Consider the following 23,051-nt stretch of genomic DNA (forward strand, 5'->3'; position numbering starts at 1 on the left):
CACGTCTGTAATCCCAGCACTTTGGGAGGCCAAGGTGGGTGGATCACGAGGTCAGAAGATCGAGACCATCCTGGCTAACACAACGAAACCCCGTCTCTACTAAAAATAAAAAAAAATTAGCCAGGTGTAGTGGCAAGCACCTGTAGTCCCAGCTACTGGGGAGGCTGAGGCAGGAGAATAGTGTGAACCCGGGAGGTAGAGCTTGCAGTGAGCCGAGATCGCGCCACTGCACTCCAGCCTGGGCTACAGAGTAAGACTCTGTCTCAAAAAATAAATAAATAAAAATATAATGTAAATATTACATTAAAACATCTTAGCAACATACACTGGAAAGTGACCTGCTTTCTGTCTATAGATTTGCCTATTCTGGACATTTCATATAAATGAAATCATGCAATATGTGCCCTATTGCTTCTGGTTTCTTTCACTTGGCATAAGGTTTTCAAAGTTTATTCCTTTTTATTGTTGAATAATACTCCATTGTCTAGACATACCACATTTTGTTTATCCATTGTTGATGGTGACTTGGTTGTTTCCAATTTTTGTCTATTATAAATTATGCTACTATAAACATTCCAGTTTTTTGTGGAGATACAAATTCATTCTCTTGGGTATACACCTAGGAGTAGAAATGCTAGGTCACATGGTAATTTTATGTTTAAAATTTTGAGGAACTGCCAAATTGTCTTCTATTTTCCATTTCCAACAGCAATGTGAAAGGTTTCCAATTTCTCCATATTCTTACCAACAGTTCTTATCTCTTTCATTTTAGCTACCCTAGAAGGTACGAAGTTATGTCTTGTGTTAGTTTCAACTGGGTTATCGCTCTTTTGTTTACTGAGTTATGAGTTCTTTATATATTATAGATACAACCTCTTTATCAGATACATGATTTACAGATATTTTTCCTCCATTCTGTGAGCTGTCTTTTCATTTTCTTGATAATGCCCCTTGACAAACATAAGTTTTTCATTTATTTCTTATTTTTGAGATGGGGTCTGGCTGTGTCACCCAGGCTGGAGTACAGTGGGATGATCACAGTTCATTGTAGCCTTGACCGCCTGGGCTCAAGCAATCCTCCCAGCTTAACCTCCCAAGTAAGTGGGCCTGCAGGTGTGCACCACTATGCCTGGATAATTTTAAAAAATTTTTTTGTAGAGACAAGGTCTTTCTGTGTTGCCCAGGCTGGCCTCAAAACTCCTGTCCATGTCCGGGCACGGTGGCTCACGCCTGTAATCCCAGCACTTTGGGAGGTGGAGGTAAGTGGATCGCCTGAGGTCAGGAGTTCAAAACCAGCCTGGCCAACATGGTGAAACCCCACCTCTACTACAAATACAAAAAAATTAGCCGGGCATGGTGGTGGGTGCCTGTAATCCCAGCTACTTGGGAGGCTGAGGCAGGAGAATCGCTTGAACCTGGGAGGTGGAGATTGCAGTGAGCCGAGACTGCATCATTGTACTCCAGCCTGGGTGACAAGAGGGAAACTCTGTCTGAAACAAACAAACAAACTCCTGTCCTCTAGTAATCCTCCCTCCTTGGTCCCCACAAAGTGCTGGGATCATAGAAGAGTCACTACACTCAGCCAAGTTCTTCATTTTTAAAGAAGTCCAATTTACTTTTTCCCCCTCGTCACTGTGCTTCCCTTCTTTCTTACTAGACCCGCACCATTTGCCAGAGCACTGACTCCATGGAGCCTGTCTTGTTCTGGACACGAAGGCACGCGGTGGCTGGAATTACCTATACAGTTCCAGCTAGTCTACTTTTTGCCAAAGCATGTTTTCCTAACTTTGAACCCTATTATAGTCATAAAAGAGACTAATGTAGAAAAAGCTAAATACTGATACCAGAATTAACCCAAAAGGAGAAAAGGCAGAAATTCTTAATGTGGTCAGAAAGCTTGCTAAAAAGAAATATTTCCAGCATTTTCACACACAAAAAAGGGAACTAAATGCTATACTTAAACTTGCCAGTTAAAATGCAGCGGGTTGAATTGTGCTCCCAAAAAGGTATGTTGAAGTCCTAACCCCCCCGCCCATACCTACTAAAGCGATTTTATTCGGAAATGGGGTCTTTGCCGATGTGATCAAGTTAAGATAAAGTCATGCTTAATCAGGGTGGGCCCCGATCCAATATGACTAGCGCCCCTTTTAAGAAAACAGAGACACAAAAACCAGAGAAAAATATCACGTGACGACTGAGGCAGGGATTGCAGTGATACATCTCCAGGCCGGGGAACACCAAGGATTGCCAGCACCATGGAAAGCTAACACACAGACATGGAAGACTCCCACAGCGTGCTCAGAAGCAGCGTGGCCCTGCCACAGCCTTGGTTTTAGACTTCTTGCCTCCAAAACGGTGAGAGAATACATTTTTGTTGTTTGTGCCAGACAGTTTGTGGTACTTTGCCATGGCAGCTCTAGGAATTGAGACAGAAGAACCTTTTAAATATTGTATGATTCTACTTATACAATACATAGACTTGTCAAATTCAGAGAGACAGAGAGTAGAATGGTGGTTGCCATGGGCTGAGGGGAGTGGGGAAGGTGAAGTTATTGTTTAACGGGTATGAAGTTTCAGTTTGGGAAGATGAAAAGTTCTGGAGATGGGTGGTAATGATGGCTACAGAACAGTATGGAAGTAATTAATGCCACAGAACTGTACACTTAAAAATGGTCAATTTTGTTACGTTTATTTCGCCACAATTAACCCTCTTCTCCCCAAAAGAAAAACGTTTTTTCTAAGGAATGTGAGCTCCTTTAAATGACCAGGGCCAGAAAGGCATTTAGAATGTAACAGAGGTCATGTCGCACTTCCCCATGAGCTAAATAATTACTTCTTGAAGCCACTTCTGTTCAGGCTCTAGCCTAACGCCAAGCAGTCATAAAATGTCATACACATTCCAGTTTAACTATGTACGGCCAAGCACTAACCAATGTTATTTCTGTAAACCCACGAGAATTCCTGACAACATTTGTAACTGCCCCCTTTCCTGATTTGTGTTTTCTCTTTAACAACGTGAGCCTCTCTTTTGTTCTATGCAGCACTCAAGGCAACCTGGCAGTGTGTCCCTGTCTGTAGCCTTCAACTTCTGAACTTGAATACATTCTCTTTAAACTACATTCTGACCTTTTTGATCATTTTGGGCAGAGAGAAACTAATACTTACAATAAACCAAACGCTTCAATTATAATTAAAATTCAACCAGAATATACCATATTAAGACTAAATTCTTGCCAGTCACTTTGTCCTTATATATAAACATGTACACACATTCTCACGCTAAAATTTTGTATTAAGCACAAAGCAAGTAAGAGTTTATCTAAGCAGTTTAACTGTGCAAAAAGCAGGAAGATTAAAGTCACTGCAGCATTATACTATGCGGACACAGAGGCCGGAGGTGACAATCACTGCTAACCAGTAACCTCAGAGAAGCAATGAAACCAGTATTCAATGTTTTCTGTCCCAGGCAAAATGGCTCCAAGGCCCCAAGAGTGCTCAGTTTGTCTTTTCCTCAGTGCTTAAATCACAGAAGGAAGCCAGGATACCCAAAAGAGTTGCAAGGACAGCTTAAACGGAAAACACAGACACAAAAGAATCAAGCATCACTGAGAATGTCTATAACATAACTGTTACAGGCTGAATCGTGTCCTTCCCGCACTCCCAAAATAAATTCAGATACCGAAGTACTAACGTCAAGTACCTTAGGATGTGACCTTATTTGGAGACAAAGTCTTTGCCGAGTCAATCAAGTTAAAATGCAGTCATTAGGTGGGCCCCAATGCAATATGACTGGTATCCTTGTAAGAACAGAAAATGTAGACATGAAGGAAAGACAAGTACAAAAGAAGGACAATGTGAAGACACAGGGAGAAGATGGCCATCTGCAGACAGGGAGAGGCCTGGAGCAGGTCCTTCCTCACTGCTCTCAGAAGGAACTACCTTGCTGACACCTTGGTCTTGGGATTCCAGCCTCCAAAACTGTGAGAAAATTAATTTCTGTTGTTAAAACCACCCAGCTTGCACTTTTTAATGGCAGCCCTAGCGAACTAACGGAATAACAAAATAAGAAAGGTATTTTGCTGACTGAACTCAAAGAGGGGCACTAAAGAAGATTACAGTGGCAAGAAGGCATGCCTCTGCAGTGTTCTCTTTCAAACAGTTACCCATCTGTCTGGAAGTGAAGCATCTTCTCTGCAAGAACAATGATAAAAAGGAGAGGAACAGAGTCCACGCTCTTGTAGCAATTCATCAGATCAAGTCTCCTCAGCTCAAAAGCCCATTTAAAGACGTCCTCATTTAGAGTAAAATCCCAGGTCCCCGCAGTACCAGTCAGGCCCTTGTGACTGGGTTCCCTGCCACCTCTCTGAGCTCGTGTTTGGCTTCTCTCCCTTTCTTCAGCCCCATCAGTTTCCATAAACCCTGCAAGTTTCTGCATCAGGATTTGGCACCTGCCCTTCTCCAGATACCCCAAGGCTTCCAGATCACTGCTCAAAGCCCACCATCTGAGTGAGGTCTTCCCCAACTCACTAACTGAATGCAGAATTAGCCTCCCCTGCAGCAGAACCAGCGCTTCCTACCAGGGCTCCCCACATCCCAACTTTGTTTTTCTCCAAGGAACCTGTGACCATCTGAAATCACCACATGTTTTCTGGTGATTGTCTAACTTCCTCCCGGCCTAGTTTGGGGAATCAGAATGCAGAGGTTTGGCTTTGTTTACTAGCGTATCATTACCACTCAGTAGGTGCTCAGTAAACACTGCTGAATGGACATACTTGCACAGGCTTCCTTACAGGCTGAGCTGAGGAATCAGTGCCTCTTCATAGTCTATACCTGTATTTGCTTTCTACTTGCTCCTACCTTCTGTCAGGCTCAGGGAGCGAGTCCAGGTCCAAGTCCCCAGCCCGAGCTTCCTTTGCTTCTGTGTGCTGATGAGAAACCTGAAAGCATGCTTTAATGTCTTTGGCCCAACTCTTCCCCGTTCTTTCAGCACTCTACTTCCTCTCCTTGGCAGAGACTGGAGCAGGCCTGGAGGTTTTTGTGGAATGTCTGTTCTTCCAGGCGGAAGCCGTGTTGGCTGCCCCTCAGCTGCAAAGCAAGACCTGCTCTGCACTCTAGATTTTACACATTCTCTACCTTTGTATATGCAAGGGGGAATATTCTAGCATCAGGCAAACTACAAGGGAGTTGAGAGCCATCCTCACACCTTAATCATTCTTCGGTATCCTGCCTGGGAAAGAATCTTACTTCACTGGAAGAGAAACAAACAGGAAGAAAAAGATAGAGCAATACATATATATATGTGTGTGTGTGTGTGTGTGTGTGTGCACATATATATATATGTGTGTGTGTGTGTGTGTGTGTGCGCACATATGCCACCCTCCCCGCCCCCCAACAAAACTACAACACAAGAGTGGAAAGACAGAAAAAGCTATTAGCAATCCGACGCTTAAATAAAGGAAAAAGACTTTATAATTCCTTTAAAACATGCTTAAAAAGGAAAATAAAGGAAAAGATTAAGTAAATTATGAAACCTCAACTTATTGGAGTCATTTAAATGACCATCAAGATTATGTTTCAAGATAGAAATATTAAATTTCAATATGTGAAAAAGAATTATGTAATCATGTTTCATTTAAAAACAGAACAGAAACATTACATACTGAATGATTCTAACCTTCTAAAAATTATGACTGCAGCTGAATAAAGTTTATACAGGAATATAGAAGTACAAACAAAAGTTTTTGTTACGATGAAATTATATTTACTTCTCAAATACTGTAATAGTATTGTTCTAATAAATTGAAATATTTAAATGTGAGCCAGAAAAGCTCCTATTTGCCAAAGACCTGACAGGAGGGAGAAGCCCGGGGCTCAGGCTGCCCTTTCAGATGCGGAACTGAAGAAAACAAACCCGCTCTTACCTTTGTGCCTCTTCAGTTGGGGAAAACTGCTGATTGTAGTCGCTTGGATTATTTCCACTACAATTTGGTACCTGATTTTTAAAAAGAGAAAAGGAAAAAAGATTTAAGAGGAAGAAAATACTATTTTCAGAAATAACTTTAGACTGTCTTTATACTAAACAAATATCACACGGGAGCTGAATCCTGCCCACGGCTCATTAAAATAATTGACAGGGACTGAGCATCTGCAATAGGCCGGGCCCCACGCCACGTGCTAGTCACTTCTGAGGCCCTCATGTAATCACCACGAGCCTTCCCACCCCCACTCTGTTCCCTATACCAGAAGCATAACTGCTGTAGAAACTCTGAGGTTATGCTCAGCCTCCCTCTCCTCCACACTCCCACGTGAGCAGAGCTAGCCGATTCCACTTCTTACATTTGCGCTGTCCAATAAGGTGATCACGAGCTACAGGTGGCTATCCAATTAAACAAACAAACGTTTAGTTCCTCAATCACACCAGCCACATTTCCAATGATCCACAGTACCTGTGACTTGTGGACCACGCTGGGCGGTGCGAGTAGAACATTTTCTTCACTGCAGAAAGTTCTACTGGATGGTGCCGTCTTCAATCGTTCTCAAAGCTGTCCTCTCCCGGGCAGCCCCACTGCCCCACCTGAGTGCACTGCCTCATTGCTTCTCATTTAGAAGACAGTCCCTAGCCCAACAGAATCAAAATATCTGCACCAGGACTCGCATCAATATTTTTAAAGCTCCCCTGGCAATTCTAAGGCACACGGAGAGCTGAGAAGCATGAGATTAGAGCACCAGCTATATATATGTGTGTCTAAGAAGACCTCCAAGTCAGGAAAAATAAATAAAATTCTACATTTTAAGTGCTGAGTACAACCCTGGAGTTGTAGCTATTTTAAGCATAAACTCAATGCTTTTACAAATCCAAATTCTTAAGTGCCCTTTAATGATTACTAAGTATTGCCCTAATCAAACTGGCTTATCCTGAGTGTTTCCTAGCCCTTAATTATATGAATTAATTTCATCTGCTGGTAATAAAATTATTTAACATTAATTCTTACTTTGAACACAAGCCGTGCAGTGTTCTAAGATTTAATGTTATATATGGCTGGCTTTTAGAGCACACAATTACATACATTCTTTTGCTTTCAACTAAAACCCAGAGGAGAGACAAATTTATCTTAGTCATAGCTACTCACGGACTCCTCACAAATTTGCATCTTATTTTTTCATTAGGATAATAAAACATCAGTGCTTGACTCTCATGACCTCAGAGCAGGCTGTCAGGATCAGTATTGGCATGCCAGCCAGAGATGGTGGCAGACACTGCCGGCTGCCTGTCCAACGTCCAGTCTCCCTTCCTTCCTTGCTAAGTGACCTACAGTTTTATCAGGGAAAGTAACACACCTAGCTAAAAAGGCTAGCTCTCTCCCCAGCAGTCAGAGATGGCCAGGTGATATCATTCTAGCCTTGGCGATAGGCAAAAGTCACTGGGCAGGGATTCCAGGAAAGTGGGCTAAAAGCAGCCTCCACAGAAAAGCCCTTTCCAACTTTAGTCCTCATCTTTCCCTCATTTTTCTGTGTAAAACAAGGATGCAATTGGCTAAAGGCACAGCAGTACCTTACAATCATGAGGGTAAAAGCCACAGGCTAGGCCGGGCACAGTGGCTCACACTTGCAATCCCAACGTTTTAGGAGGCTGAGGCAGGAGGACTGCTTGAGGCCAGGAGTTCAAGAGCCTAGGCAGTATAGTGAGATCTCATCTCTACAAAAAATTAAAAAGTTGGCTGGGAGTGGTGATGCATGCCGGTAGTCCTAGCTACTCTGGAGGATGAGGCAGAAGGATCCATTGGACCCAAGAGTTCAAAGTCACAGTGAGCTATGATTGTGCCACTGCACTCCAGCCTGGATGACAGCAAGACCCTGTTTCTTCAAAAAACAAAACAAACCCCAAAACAGAAAAAGGCCAGGTGTAGTGGCTCATGCCAATAATCCTAATACTTAGGGAGGCTGAGGTGGGAGGATTGTTTGAGCCCAGGAGTTTGAGACCAGCCTGGGAAACAAAGGGAGACCTTGTCTCTACTAAAAATAAAAAAAAAATTAGCTGGGCATGGTGGTGCACACCTGTAGTACCAGCTACTCAGGAGCCTGAAGCAGGAGGATCACTTGAGCCTGGGTGGTTGAGGTTGCAGTGAGCTATGATCGTGTTACTGCACTTCAGCATGGGCAACAGAGCAAGACCCTGTCTCAAAGACACAAAAACAAAAACTACAAGCTAAGGATGATGCAATAAGAAGACAGGAGGAGTTCAGGGTTCCAATGACATAATGAACCATCAAAACAGCCCCCACCTACCAATCTCAGGACATGTGGCGACATGGGAAAAATAAACACCTGCTTCATGTAAGTTGCTGCATGTCACGTTGTCTTGTGGCCAAATGCCACTCCAACAGATAGAGAGCTTTCTGAGGAAGACTTAACGTGCTTCCACACAGCAATTCCAATTTCAAGAATTTATCATAAGGTAACAGTTTAACAAAAGAAGAAAACAAAAATAAAAACCCAAAGCCCAAACTATCATATACATGTTTGTTGTAGAAAGTTCTACAAAGAAACACATGAAAATACTCATGGTCAATAATGAGTACGGCCAATAATGCTTTCATTAAACAAATGCTTCTTAATCTTTTCTTATGTTCTACACAGACAGAAATGAACACCACCAATATGGTCCTTGCTTTCAGGACATATCAGATTAAACAGAAAGCATCCAGCCAGTAATACTTATAATAATAAACACTACAGGAAAATAGATGTTTATGACAGATTAATTTTTAAAATGCAAAATGGCACATACATTTATGATGGCAGATATGTATCTTTGTGTATATATGAGCCAGAAGTACGAGACAAAATAGAGATGAAATGAAGGGCAGTTGTGTTAAAATGGTAGACTTATAAGTCATTTTTAACTTTTTCTAAGCTGTTTTATCTATTTACCTATGTACCTAAGCCTACTCAAGCTGAACTAGCCTTCTTTCTTCCATAGTAAGGTTTCCTTACCTCTCCATTTCTCTACTAGTACCATCATCCTTCTCAAAATCATCTTAGGTATCTACACTACCAATAAACACCAGTTTCAAAGCCCTGTGGATGGTCCTTTGAATGCCTTTAAACAAGCTCCTTGCTTACTCTACCTTCGGCTACCACCATTTCAGGCTGCCTTCTTTCCTGAGTGGGTCACTGCAATGGCTAAATGGTCTGTCTCCCTGACTTCAGTCCTCTCTCCCATCCAAACCATCCTGGGTACCTGTCAACACACCCTCCTACGGGACCACTCTCCTCATCTCTCCCTTGTTCAATACCCCCTGCACCTCCCCAAGTGAATAACCCCACATTCCTGCCTGCATTCCCTTCACAACTGGCACTAGCTCTATTATCCAACAACTTCCTTTGTTTTTTTTTCTATGAATGTGAACCTAATTAAGCCTGGCTGGTTTCTATATTGCCCTCTCAAAACTACAGTCTTACGCTTTGTTTCCTGCTGGAAGGCAGTCTTCCTACTTGTCCACCTACCTAGATCTTACATATATTACTTCTTCCCTCAAGTCTTCTCCATCCCTATAATGCACACCAATATCTGTCTTCTCTGAAATCCTGAATTACTTCTGCTCTATAGTAGTATCTATTTACTCTTTCATATTGCTGTTTTAGAGTCACACTTCCACAAAGAATGCTGTGAACAAAGAAAATGGTGTGCCCAGTCATTTCAAGGCCTAATACACCTTCAAAGAATGTTGACACACTTTTGAGCCTAAGAATGTAGGCTGAAAACTACAAAACCATAGTTTTATGTATAATAAAGATACACTACTTTTTTCTCCCCAACTAGATCAAGAGCCTCTTAAACACAGGAGTTCTGTCTTATATTCTCCTGTAGTATATAGCTTGGCACTAAACATATGGTAGGCACTCAATAGATATTAATGAGCTAAATTAACAAGAGTCAACATTTCTAACACTTAACAGGTACAAATAATATTTTGAACAATTTATTCTTTTGATATTCTTAGTGATTCATGCTTTGGAACAAATGAGTCATCAAGGATACCAAAGAAAATACACACCATCCGAGTAAAGAGTTAAAGATTTGTTTTAGGGAAACCACAAAATTATAATGTAATACCAGCTAGCATTCATAGATTGTACTGGGTACCTGTTTCGATATTTTAATTTACATTATCTCACTTAACCCTCATAATAAGGTGCTATAGTTACATCCACATTACAGAGAAGGAAATTAGAATTCTATGAGATCTATGAGATCTCCTATGAGATCTATACAAGGTCCCATTGCTTTTCAGTCCTAGAGACGGAATGACAATCCAGGGCTGCCTGGCTTCTAAAGCTCATGCTCCTAACCATTTTCCTGCGACTCTAAAATTCAATAGAGGTTAATACTTACCTTCTCTATGGTTATTCTAAGTATGGCCAACGCCAGATCATCCTTCCAGCTTTACTGCCTTCTGTATCCCTCCTGCATACTGTTTCCGCCAAACCAGACCAAATGTGATAGCATGAACACACTCCAGGTCTTTCCTGACTCCCTTCTCATTAATAGTTCTCCTTCTTCTTAACAGTACTCCTGTTTCTTCCTGCACACCATCACTTCCCCTTATCTGCTGAAATCCTATTAACTCTTATTCAACACTCCATTCATGTTTCTTCCTGCACACCATCACTTCCCCTTATCTACTGAAATCCCGTTAACTCTTATTCAACACTCCATTCATGGCCATTCCTCTCTGAAGCTTTCTTAAGATTTCCCTGCTGTAGAATAAAATATTTGTTCCTACCCACTTCCGTGGTGCTTTACACTCCACTTCCAGTCTTAGGATCTTGCTTCCTACTTAGCTACTTATAGTCACATGGGTCTCTTGTGCTGGACTGCAAACACTTGAGGGCAAGGGGTGGAATCCAAGGAGTGTAACCAGTTCATCTTAGTACTCACCAGACCTTCTGCACACAGCACTTTGCACATAGTGGGTATCTGAAGATGATTATTGAATTTGTTTAATTCACTGTTACTGGATATCAAGAGGAAATGATTGACTTTTTCATTCTTGTTTTTTTCTCAACAAAACTATACAATATATACATCCAAACATATCCAAATGCTGGCTATCCTTGAGCACACGGGCTTCCAGAATTACCTGGCACTCACTTGGCTTTCTTTCTCCAGAGGAGGATACGACTTTACAAGTGCTGAGTTCGGTTCAAGAATCAGGAGGGTGGATATTTGTATACTTTCCCTTGATCAAAGTGCACAGATTGTTGGTATATATTTTGCAAAATAATGTAAAGTCAAGTATTAGGGAGGAGGGGCATAACAAGAATTCAGCTGTTTTCCAACTCTGGCAAGATCCTACCTACAGTATCCTTTGTCCCAGTGATAAGGAAAAGCCTGACAAAGATAACTGCCATCTGCTCCCCAGAGCGGCCACCTCATCTCTCTTTGGTATTTTACAACTGGCTAAATAAAAAGAGCAAGTTTGTGTTTCTGAACGCTTCCCAACAATCTCAAACTCACTGAAATGCTACACAGCAATTCAAAGTGATCACCTTAAATATTCATAGATTCGAGGCCAGGCGGGGTGGCTCATGCCTGTAATCCCAGCACTTTGGGAGGCTGAGGCGGGTAGATCACTTGAGGTCAGGAGTTCAAGACCAGCCTGGCCAACATGGTGAAACTCTGTTTTTACTAAAATACAAAAAAAAAAAAAAAAAATTAGCCGGGCATAGTGGCCGGCACCTGCAGTCCCAGCTACTCAGGAGGCTGAGGCAGGAGAATCACTTGAACCTGGGAGGTAGAGGTTGCGGTGAGCTGAGATTGCACCATTACCCTCCAGCCTGTCCGGACATGCACATGCTGTAATTTCATGGGAGAGTCAAAGGCTGGCCAAACCTTAGTCTCAGGTATGCAATGTGATAAATGGTTTAAAACAATGTTTTATAAAAATTAGCAAGATTATGGAGTAGAATACCATACATATTACAAGTGCCTATGAAAAACCAAAGAATTTTTATTTATATTTAGAGACAGAGTCTCGCTCTGTTGCCCAAACTGGAGTGCAGTGGTGCAATCTCGACTCACTGCAACTTCCACCTCCCAGGTTCAAGCGATTCTCGTGTCTCAGCCTCTGGAATGCTGGGATTACAGGTGTGTGCGACCATGCCTGGCTAATTTTTGTATTTTTTGCAGAGATGGGGTTTCACCATGTTGTCCAGGCTGGTCTTGAACTCCTGGCCTCAAGTGATCTACCCGCCTTGGCCTCCCAAAGTGCTGGGATTTCAGGCGTGAACCACCACACCTGGCCTTAAGAATTTTATAATAATGTTTTCAGAGTTGCCACAGGCTAGGAATGTTTCTGTTAGAGGGACTTCAGTTAAAGAATGTGTGAATAAATAAAGCCATGATGCTTTTAGTCAGTTAAGCTGAAGTTTTTTCCTATCCATGGCACTACGAAAAGGGACTGCTGGATAAGTGAGAAAGTGTATCAGAGTAGTGAAGAATGTGAGCTCTCACACTGGATGGCCTGTGTTCAAATCCTGTTTCTAACACACACTATGTCATCCTGGGAAAATGATTTAAGCCTTCTAAAACTAAAGCATTGTCATTTATAAAAAAGAGTAATAACAGTAAGTTTTCCTCAAAGGGTTGTTATACACCTTAAATTAGATAATACCCTTAAAAATCTTAAAACACAGCCTGCCCCGCGGTGAGAGTTCAATCAATGTTCATTATTATTCTTCCTTAATACAGTTACTGAGTCTTTAGATATGTACTATCTGGGGAAATGGTACGTGTATATGTTTGTTAAATATGTATAAATTTGAAGCAGCCTTACTTTTTCCTGATTACAGAAGCATTTTAGCCCAGTCAACCTGAGACCACCAGGATCACTCTAGTCCAGCAAACTCAGGTCAGTTGACCCCCACGAAGAGCAAGAGACAGTGTAGTAGTGGAACCTGTGGGGCGTCTCCAAACGAGGGAAAACATAACATTACTATGGGATTCTAGGGAACAGTGGAGTGAAGGTGAAGTTTAAATGAAGCAGCATTTTGATAGGCTCAAGGCAGGGCTGTGTAAAGGGGTCAACGTTGGGGGGATCCAGGGTTTCACTTCCTGAAAGCTGTCAGATAGACGTACTGAGTCCAGAAACCCCGGAACTGCAGCTCTGCTTCTGGGTCGTAAATCGAAGCTGCTTCTTTGTGTCAAGCTGACTTAGATCATCCAGGCAAAAGCAGAATCTGTCATGCTTACTGATACAATTCCAAACAGGAAGTGGCAGCTGAAGATTTTTGAAAACAAAGTTTCTCAGTGAATACGAAAGCACCAAGAAGGGGATCATCACCACACTTTACTGCCATGGCAGGTACTTAGGGGAAATACTGTTTCCTGTTTACTTTCTAGGTGGCTTTAGTGTCTGTTACACCAGTCTGATAAATGACCGGGCAGATGTGACTTTCTCAGTCTGCACCAGTTTTTACTTTCTCTAAAGTAGCATATGTTCATTGAAGAAAATGAGAAAATATACAAAGCACAACATTCAAAGTTAACCACTATTAACATCTGAACTATCTTTATAACCTTTTTCTATGCAAACATAATTTTTTTGTTTTATAAAACTAGGTTTATGCTATACATATTGCCTTAGAGCCTTTTCATTAATTTATAATTAATGTTTTCCAGCACAATTAAATATTCTAATGCTACACCATGACCAATATATGGTATTCCATTGTATAGATACACCAAAAATCTTTTTAACCAAACCTTTTTTGTTAGGCATTTTGGTTATTATCAGCTTTTCTCTATTTAAAAAAAATTGCAGCCTGGCGTGGTAGCTCACATCTGTAATTCCAACACTTTGGGAGGCCAAGGTTGGTGGATAGTTTGAGGCCAGAAGTTTGAGACCCAGCCTGGGCAACATAATGACACCTCATCTCCACAGAAAATACAAAAATTATCCCGGCACAGTGGCCTCCCTCCCTTTCCCAGGATCCCATAGATAATAAACAACAGCCATATTTAAGACTAGCCTGGCCAATATGGTGAAATCCTGTCTCTACCAAAATACAAAAATTAGCCTGGCGTGGTGGGGCATGCCTGTAGTCCCAGCTACTCGGGAGGCTGAGGCAGAAGAATCATTTGAACCTGGGAGGTGGAGGTTGCAGTTAGCTGAGATCGCGCCACTGCATTCCAGCCTGGGTGACAGAGCGAGACTCTGTCTCCAAAAAAAAGACAGCCAGTGTATAACCTCTGTCATCTTTTTTCCTTGCCTTCATCCTGCTTGCTGGAATTAGGATATGATGGGTGAAATTCTAGAATCCACCCTGGACCATGAAAACTCTGGACAATACTCTCTGGATGGCAGGGCAGTGAGCTGGAAGGAGACTGGGTCCTTGAGAAGGATGGAGCCCCCATACCACAAGTCCTGGGCTGCCTGCTTTACTATTCAGCCTTAACAAAGATGGAAACCCTGCCATTGGCAACAATGTGGGTGAACCTGGAGGACACTGTGCTAAATAAAATAAGCCAAATACTGCATCGTCTCACATACATGTAGAATCTGAAACAGTCCAGCTCCTAAAAGCAGAGAGTAGAATGGTGGTTACCAGGGGCTGAAGGTGGTAGGGAGACTGGAAGATGCTGGTTAAAGGGTACAAAGGTGAGTAACTCCTGGAGAGCTAACACACAGCGTGGTGACTATAGTTGGTAATACCGTATGATATACTTGAAATCTGCTAAGAGTTGATCCTAGGTGTTCTCACCACACACACAAAAAGGTAACCATGTGAGGTAATTGATATGTTAATTAGCTTGATTGCGGTAACTACTCCACAATGTGTACATACATCAAATATCAGCCAGGCATGGTGGCTCACCCCTGTAATCCCAGCACTTTGGGAGGCTGAGGCAGGAGGGAGGATCCCTTGAGCCCAGAAGGTCAAGGCTGCAGTGAGCTGTGATTGCACCACTGCACTCCAGCCTGGGTAACAGAGCGAGAACCTGTCTCTAAATAAATAAATGATGCTGTACACCTTAAATATACAGAATTTTTATTGGTCACGTGCACCTCAATCAATCTGGGGAAAAAGCTGCTATACTTTGGATGCCATCATTATTTGGGAGGTTTTTGGTAACCTTCAGCTGAATTGGATCCTAAGTAATTTAAGTACCTCCAATCTATTCATGCGTTGAAGCCAGTGGTTCTCAACCAGGAGCAGCTTTTCCCCCTAAGATACTCGGCAATGTCTGGAAGCATTTTTGTTTGTCGCAACTGTAGGGGTACAGCGGAATACCGCTGGCATTCAGTGGGCAGGGGCAAGGCACACTGCTAAAAATTCTACAATAAACAGAACAACCTCCCACAATAAAGAATTATCTAGCCCCAAATGTCAATTTTACCAAGATCGAGAAACCTTAGGTTAAAAATGTCTCGCAGGAAGGTCAGTGAGAAAACACCCTTTGTTCATTGCAATAAACGTGGTTAAAAAATGAGGTGTCCACTTCAGTCGATATTCTCCTCAACAGAGTTTCCATGAATCTCAAATAGTACAACCAGTTTTCAAATAATTAGAGTGCGATGAATTACACAACAGGATGTCTAGTCAAGACTTCAGATGGGAAGCAGGTGGAAGAATACTCCATTTACAAGAGAATCTCAATACTAGTTGCATGTTACAATCACCCGGGGAGATTTTTAAAAATCCTGATGCCCGGAGTCCCCTCCAGACCAATTAGATAAAAATTCCTAGGGGTGAAGCCGAGGCACCTACTTGTGGAAGAGCAAACCATTTTCATTAGCACACAGTTTACAATGCACTGCAGGATTATACAATGCAGGCAGCACCGGATGCTTTCCTGGGCCACAAGCCACCCGCGCCTTTATAAGAGGTTCTGAAAGGACAGACCTTTAATTTCTACTGTAATGTTTGCTTTGACCCCACTTTATCTTCAAAACAAGGGAACACTCAGTCTTTTCTCTAGTATAATGGCACTTGTGAGTTTCACTAATAGATGCACCTTCATTCTGAGCTCTGGTTTGCCTTCCTTGACTGTGGCATCCCTCACCACCCCCACCAACCGTGGGAAACCTCTCCAGCTGCCCTTTAATATCCTGAACCAGGATGGCATTCACATTTTTGGCTCTTGTGCTGTTAGCAGAGTCGGTCACTGCTCTTACCAGAAAACAATGGAAAATTCAAAATATCACACAAGTATAACCACCACATCTTCACTTCAACACCCCGCATCCAGAGAAGAAGAAAAAGGAAAGCTACAAAAGCTAGTGGGACACACAACTTACTTTTTAAAGAGGTCTCCGTGGTTCTAACATACAGTCAAGGTTAAAACCACTAATTTAGTATATTTGAAAGATGCATTTCTAGTTCTACTGTGAAAGCACTTCATGCTGATTCAGAAAATAACCAAACTATTCCAGGACTACAAACATCACCTTCAAGGTTTCTTGTGTTTGTTTTTAGTGCATTCTGCCCTAACAGAGTTGAAGGACTTTATTTCCTTTAGAAAATATGCATCTCTCAAATACGTAAAAAATAAAAGTGGATAGGTACATCAACTGCTTAGTCTAAATAAAACACATTACCTGCCTCAGGCAGCCTATCCCAAAATCGTACTGAGAGCAATCTGAAGCTAGTAACATAAAACACCAATAAAGTCAGATAGCAGAGTACTACCATTGTACCAGAAAAACAACAGAATAGCTCAGTCTATGAATTAAGAAAACAGCTCCAGTCAGGCACGGTGGCTCACACCTGTAATTACAGCACTTTGGGAGACTGAGGCAGGCGGATCACTTGAAGCCAGGAGTTCAAGACCAGCCTGGCCAACATGGGAAAAACTAGTCAGGCGTGGGGGCGTGTGCCTGTTGTCCCAGCTACTCGGGAGGCTGAGGTGGGAGGATCGCTTAAACCCGTGAGGCAGAGGTTGCAGTGAGCTGAGATCCCTTGTAAAAGGACCCAACCTAATTAAATCTGAGAATGGATTCCTTTTGTCTCTAACAGACTAGTCACCCCTGACAAGCTCGATTATCTAATCCAAATACCTCCAAGTGCCCTTCCCACTGACTCTGCAAACTCTGCTGGAAACGCAAAGCCTAGTAATAAGGTGGAAGACAGAGGAACATACAACACACAGAACGGGAATAGTGCACAAAAGGAATGTACCTTCCTGGTGCCTGTGTCCCATCACTCCTTGGTGGCGGTGGGTACGCCGTGGCAGGAGGCCATACTAGAAAGAGGTTAGGAACTGCAACATTTTATTTCACTCTCACTTATCAACAGTCACTGACAATGTCACTGAAGATGCTCAACGGTCACTCAAAAGGCATCCTTTAAATGTCGGACGATCCAGCTTGCCCATGGACTAGTGAAAGGATGAACCGAATGTGCTATATTCACACCATGGAATATTATTCAGCCAAAAAAAGGAATAGAGCATTGATATGCTATACAATGCAAATGAACCTTGAAAACACAATGAATGAAAGCAACCAGACACAAAAGGCCACATACTACATGATTCCATTTATATGAAATGTCCAGACTAGGCGAATCCATAGAGACAGAAAGCAGACTGGTGGCTGCCAAGGGCTGCAGGGAGGGAGGGAATGGGGAGTGACTGCTAGTGGGCACAGGGTTTCTTTTTAGGGTGATGAAAATATTCTGAAATTACATAGTAGTGACAGTCACAGAGTCTTTGAATATACTAAAACCACTGAATTATACACTTAAAGGTGGTGAATTCTATGGTATGTGAATCATATCTCATTTTTTTAAAGGCATTCTTCAGTTTAGCACTTCTACTGCCTCTTAAGTCCCTCAGTGCTCAAGACCAAAGGGCCTGATTCTCAGGGCACCTAGGGCGCTATCCCTTTAATCTTGCCCTATTTATGATGTCAAGAGGAAGTGATCTTTGAGAAGGAGTTAAGGGCTCACACTATTTTTGTTTCATCACATATCAGAAGGGAAAGGAAAAACGTAAAACCAGAACTTCGGTGTAATCTTTGGTCAACTGAGTTAAGGCAATCCATGATGTTCCTACTGCAACAGAAGTAAGCTATTCAATCATCCTGGAGCAGCGTACACCATAGTTCTATTGTTTTTTTATTGTAGAGATGGGGTTTTGCCATGTTCCCTGGGCTGGTCTTGAACTGCCAGGGTCAAGCAATCTGCCCTCCTCAGCTTCCCAAAGTGCTAGGATTTTTTTTTGAGCTACTTCTTTATCTACCAGATGATGAACTGTATATAGTATTTAAATAGTTCTGAATCTTTGGCTGGTACATTTTGAAGAAGATAAACCATTCATTTTTATCAAGATTCATTCATCTTACAATACAGGAACTGTGTTAAGATGCAAAATAACAGATGGTGCTAGAGAACCAGTAGTAGATCATTCAAAATAATTAGTTCTGATTTTTAAAAAATCAGGAGCTCGCCTGTAGTGCCAGCTACTTGGAAGGCTGAGGGAGGAGGACTGTTTGAGCCTAAGAGTTTGTCCAGCGTGGGCAACACCACAGGACCTTGTCTCTTAAAAAAAAAAAAAAAAATCTCATGCCTTTCTGTTTCCTCCATTAACTATTAAATACATCCCTATGTGCAGTGCTGGAATCTTCAGTTTGGCACACAAAATAGAACACTCACCCACAAGTCTGTAAGAACAAGGAATACCGATTTTCTTAATCTGCCACCGTTGACTCTCGATTGTTATCTTAAACTCGCTTGGGGTTACCAAATAGTCCACATCTGCCTTTACTGTGGAAAGACTATTTGGTTAAAGAAAAATGCTCAGGAATTCAATGAAGCCACAAATTATCAACATGAATTATGTGTTCATAAACAATGTCTTAGGAAGAAATTACAATGTTGTGGGGCATAGTCATCATGCTACCTTGTCACACCAGGCACAGCAAATCCGGGAACGGCAGGCATGAAAGCACCAGGTGGATGAGTATTCGAGTATAGGTTTGAATAGCATCCCTACATCTAGAGTTTGGGGTGTGTGTGTGTGCAGTTTTAGGGAGAGGAGAGGCAACAAGGGTGTTCCACCACTGTAAGCTCTTTCACTTTTATAGAATGACGCTTTAAAAGGAATCAAAGGATGCTGGGATAAGGATGACTTGAGTGGATGTAACCTGTAAGCCTCACATAACAAACCTGGAATACCGGCTCTTGGGTTCTAGCTCAAGTGTCACACTTACAAAAAAGAAATGTCTAGACTCAGACATAAATAAAAACAAATCTATAAAGAATATCATGTAGCCTATTCAAAATTATGCATGGCAAGAGAAACATAAAATCTCCAGATATTATATCAGATATATATTACATCAAAATTAAATTACTTGTAAACAAATCCATTTACATTGAACCCGTCATTATGTATTTGAGGTATATATTTGTAAATTGAACCCGTCATTATGTATCTGTGACACCTAGATTAATATATGACACCATATATAAGAACACAGTGGCATCTACAAGGTATGTCTCCTTAGATGGCGTTTTATTCGAATCAGAAAATTAAACAGCATGAGTCATCTTAACGTTAACCCCAGTTCACAAGTGAATGTCACAAGTTTAAAAACCTCAACTAATTCAAACACCCAATTTCAACCAATATTTTACTTTTCCATGAGGGATTTACCAAAACTATTAATGAAAAACAAAATGAACATATAAGAGTTTTCTTTCTTTCCCATGTATTATCATTTGGGAACATTAAAAAGAAGGGTAGAGAAACAGAAGCCTACAAAATTTACAAACTAGATAATACTATATAATAACACTAAATGTGTATATACTATTAAAAAAACACAAAAATAAACACCTCTAAAATATCTCAGGTCTAACAAGGGACATTGCGCTCCCCTATAAAGATACTCCTATGTTATTTTCAAATGTGTTTTCTCAAAATAATTAATCTAGAACCTCTTATTCCCAAACCCAAGCCTCTGTACTGTCCAAGACAAACAAAAACCAACACAATGTTCTACTCTGTAATTTAAAAACACATCATCTCCTTCTGATGTCCTTCCAAGTCCTTCCAAAGCTTTTCTAAGGTAGTCATCTGAGCAGCTAAGCAGGTACTCCTGACATCTGAAGAGCTTTCAATCTATTATAGCCTCATTACAGCTGACTCTTGAAAAACATAGGTTTGAACTGCATGAGTCCACTTACACAGGATTTTGTTCTGCCTCTGCCACCTGAGACAGCAAGACAAATCCCTCCTTATTCTCCTCCTCCTCAGCGTACTTCCATGTGAAGAGATGAGGATGAAGACCTTTATGATGATCTGCTTCCACTTACTGCATAGTAAATATATTTTCTCTTTCTGATTTTCATAACATTTTCTTTTCTCTAGCTTACTTTATTGTAAGAATATAATACATAATACATATAACATACAAGGTAGGTGCTAATAACTTTATGTTATTGGTAAGGCTTTGGGCAACAGTAAGGTATTTAGTAGTTAAGTATACGGAGAGTCATTTTTTATTTTTATTGTTTTTATTGTTTTTTGAGACGGAATCTCGCTCTCTCACCCAGGCTGGAGTGCAGTGGCATGATCTCAGCTCACGGCAACCTCCATCCCCCAGGTTCAAGCGATTCTCATACATCAGCCTCCTGAGTAGCTGGAACTACAGGCATGTGCCACCACACCTAGCTGATTTTTGTATTTTTAGTAGAGACGGGGTTTCACCGTGTTGGCCAGGCTGGTCTTGAACTCCTGACCTCAAGTGATCTGCCCACCTCGGCCTCCCAAAGCGCTGGGATTACAGGTGTGAGCCACTGTGCTAGGCCCAAGTCAAATGTTATATGTGATTTCTGACTGGGGGTGGGGGCGATGGGGATTGTGGGTGCCCCCAACTTCCAAACTGTTCAAGAGTCAACTGTATTTGAAAAACCTAATACTTTGAAAAAATTCATTCTAAGTACACTGTTAAGGTGATGCTGGATAAATTTAGCTGTCACAAAATAGTAAGATTTATAGACTTGTTTTATTTCTGCTTCCCTGCCTACTTTGGTTTTTTTTTAAACCTAACTAGGCAGTGGATGATAATCAGTAGTTGTTGCTGTGCTATAATTGAAGACCAAATACCTTAGTTGCTTCAAGAACTCCACATCAGAGTTGCTGTTAATGAGCTTGATGAAGTCCTCATAAGAGGGGGCATAGGTGTAGGCTCTCTTGTGATGCTCATTCACCTGCTCTCTGTACTCCAGCTGGGCAAGCAGCATTTGGTTAATGTAGTCTGGATTACTCAGTAACTCCACTACCGGCTTCAAGACTACAGGAAGAAGAACAAATCGCTACTGAGAAAGGTATTCTTCTTTAAGGGAATTGTTTATACATCACATAATTGAAACCACATTTGGAAAACATTTTCCAAGTAGCCAAACAGAGGAATATCTATATAATACAATAAACAATCCAAAAATGTATACACGCGTACACATACCGCTGCCTATCCCTCCAAATATGTTATCATCTGTGGCTATAATCAAGTTGTCATTTTAATAAATAAGTGAAATGTAAAGGAATAATGAAGGGAAGTCATTTGGAACTCAAGTTGCTAACAAAACTATCAAAATTAAAGCTGGGCGCGATGGCTCATGCCTGTAATCCCAACACTTTGGGAGGCTGAGACAGGTGGATCACTTGAGGTCAGGAGTTCGAGACCAGCCTGGTTAACATGGTGAAATCCTGTCTCTACTAAAAATACAAAAATTAGCCAGGCATGGTGGCACACATCTGTAATCCCAGCTACTCCAGTGGCTGAGACAGGAGAATTGCTTGAACCCAGGAGGTGGAGGTTGCAGTGAGCCGAGATCGCGCCATTGCACTCCAGCCTTGGCGACAGAGTGAGGCTCCGTCTCAAAAAACAACAACAACAAAAAAAACCAAAAAAAATTAGGTACACTGATTTTTTCTTTTATTTATTTATATTACTTATAAGTTTCAATATGTTTTGGCAAACTTAGTCTGACAAAGGATGCAAGTCAACATTCTCCCCAAGTGGTTAAAACAGACCTTAGAGAGGAAGTTAAAAAGTCAATGACACTATTACAAAGCCATCCTTTAACTTTAGATTTGAAACTTCCTCTTTGCTCTGTGGTTGGTTATAATAGCTGATGGGCACAGCTGGCTTATCCTGAGATAGTAAATGAGATAATCACTGCATCTCAAACGCAAAGCTATTTGTCTGAGACTGAGATGAGGGAAAGTTTCTCTTATCCTGACTAAGCATTTCCTTGGATACAGTTAACTTTTTTCGAGTAATCACATTATATTGTGCCACAGTTCCTTTTTATTTATTCCAAGTTCACAAAATTATGTACAGTCATGCACCACATAATGACATTCTGGTCAACAACAGACCGAATATATGACAGTCGCCCCCATAAGATTATAATGAAGCTGAAAATTTTCTAGCATTTAATGATGTCAAGCTGGTGTGAACAAACCTACTGCACTGTCAACAGTATAAAAATACAGCATATACAATTATGTACAGTACATAATACTTGATAATATGATAAATGACTATAATTACAAGAGTCAAAAAGTTAAAAAAATTAATAGTTCATAAAGTAAAAAAGTTATAGTAAGCTAATGTTAATTTATTGAAGAAAATAAAATTTTAAATAAATTTAGTGTAGCCTAAGTGTACAGTGTTTATGAAGTTTGCAGTGGTGCACAGTCATGTCCTAGGCCTTCACAGTCACTCCCCACTCACTCAGACTCACTCAGAGCAACATCCAGTCCTGCAAGCTCCATTCATGGTAAGTCTCCTATATAGGTGTACTATTTTTTATCTTGTATACCGTATTTTTATTGTACTTTTGCTATATTTAGATACACAAATACCATTGTATTACAATTGCCTACAGTATTCAGCAGAGTAATATGGTGTACAGGTTTACAGTCTAGGAGCAATAGGCTACACCATATTGCCTCCGTGTGTAGTGGGCTATCCCATGTAGGTGTGTAAGTACACTCTATGGTATGTGCACAATGACATTATCTAATGACA

At 41.3% G+C, this 23,051-nt stretch overlaps 1 protein-coding gene across 2 annotated transcripts in view; it reads right to left on the reverse strand.

Moving 5' to 3' along the window:
• SNX25 (sorting nexin 25) overlaps positions 1-23,051 on the reverse strand; it is a 143,169-nt gene that overhangs the window by 67,548 nt on the left and 52,570 nt on the right. For both annotated transcript variants that reach the window (XM_021938986.2, XM_003899418.4), the window contains exons 5-6: positions 21,119-21,305; positions 5,922-5,992 (exon numbers count right to left, since the gene is read on the reverse strand). In XM_021938986.2, coding sequence (XP_021794678.1) covers positions 5,922-5,992; positions 21,119-21,305 — 258 coding nt within the window. The remainder of the gene's footprint in view (positions 1-5,921; positions 5,993-21,118; positions 21,306-23,051) is intronic.

Source organism: Papio anubis, chromosome 3 (genome assembly GCF_008728515.1).
Source record: "Papio anubis isolate 15944 chromosome 3, Panubis1.0, whole genome shotgun sequence".
Classification (NCBI taxonomy): Eukaryota; Metazoa; Chordata; class Mammalia; order Primates; family Cercopithecidae; genus Papio; species Papio anubis.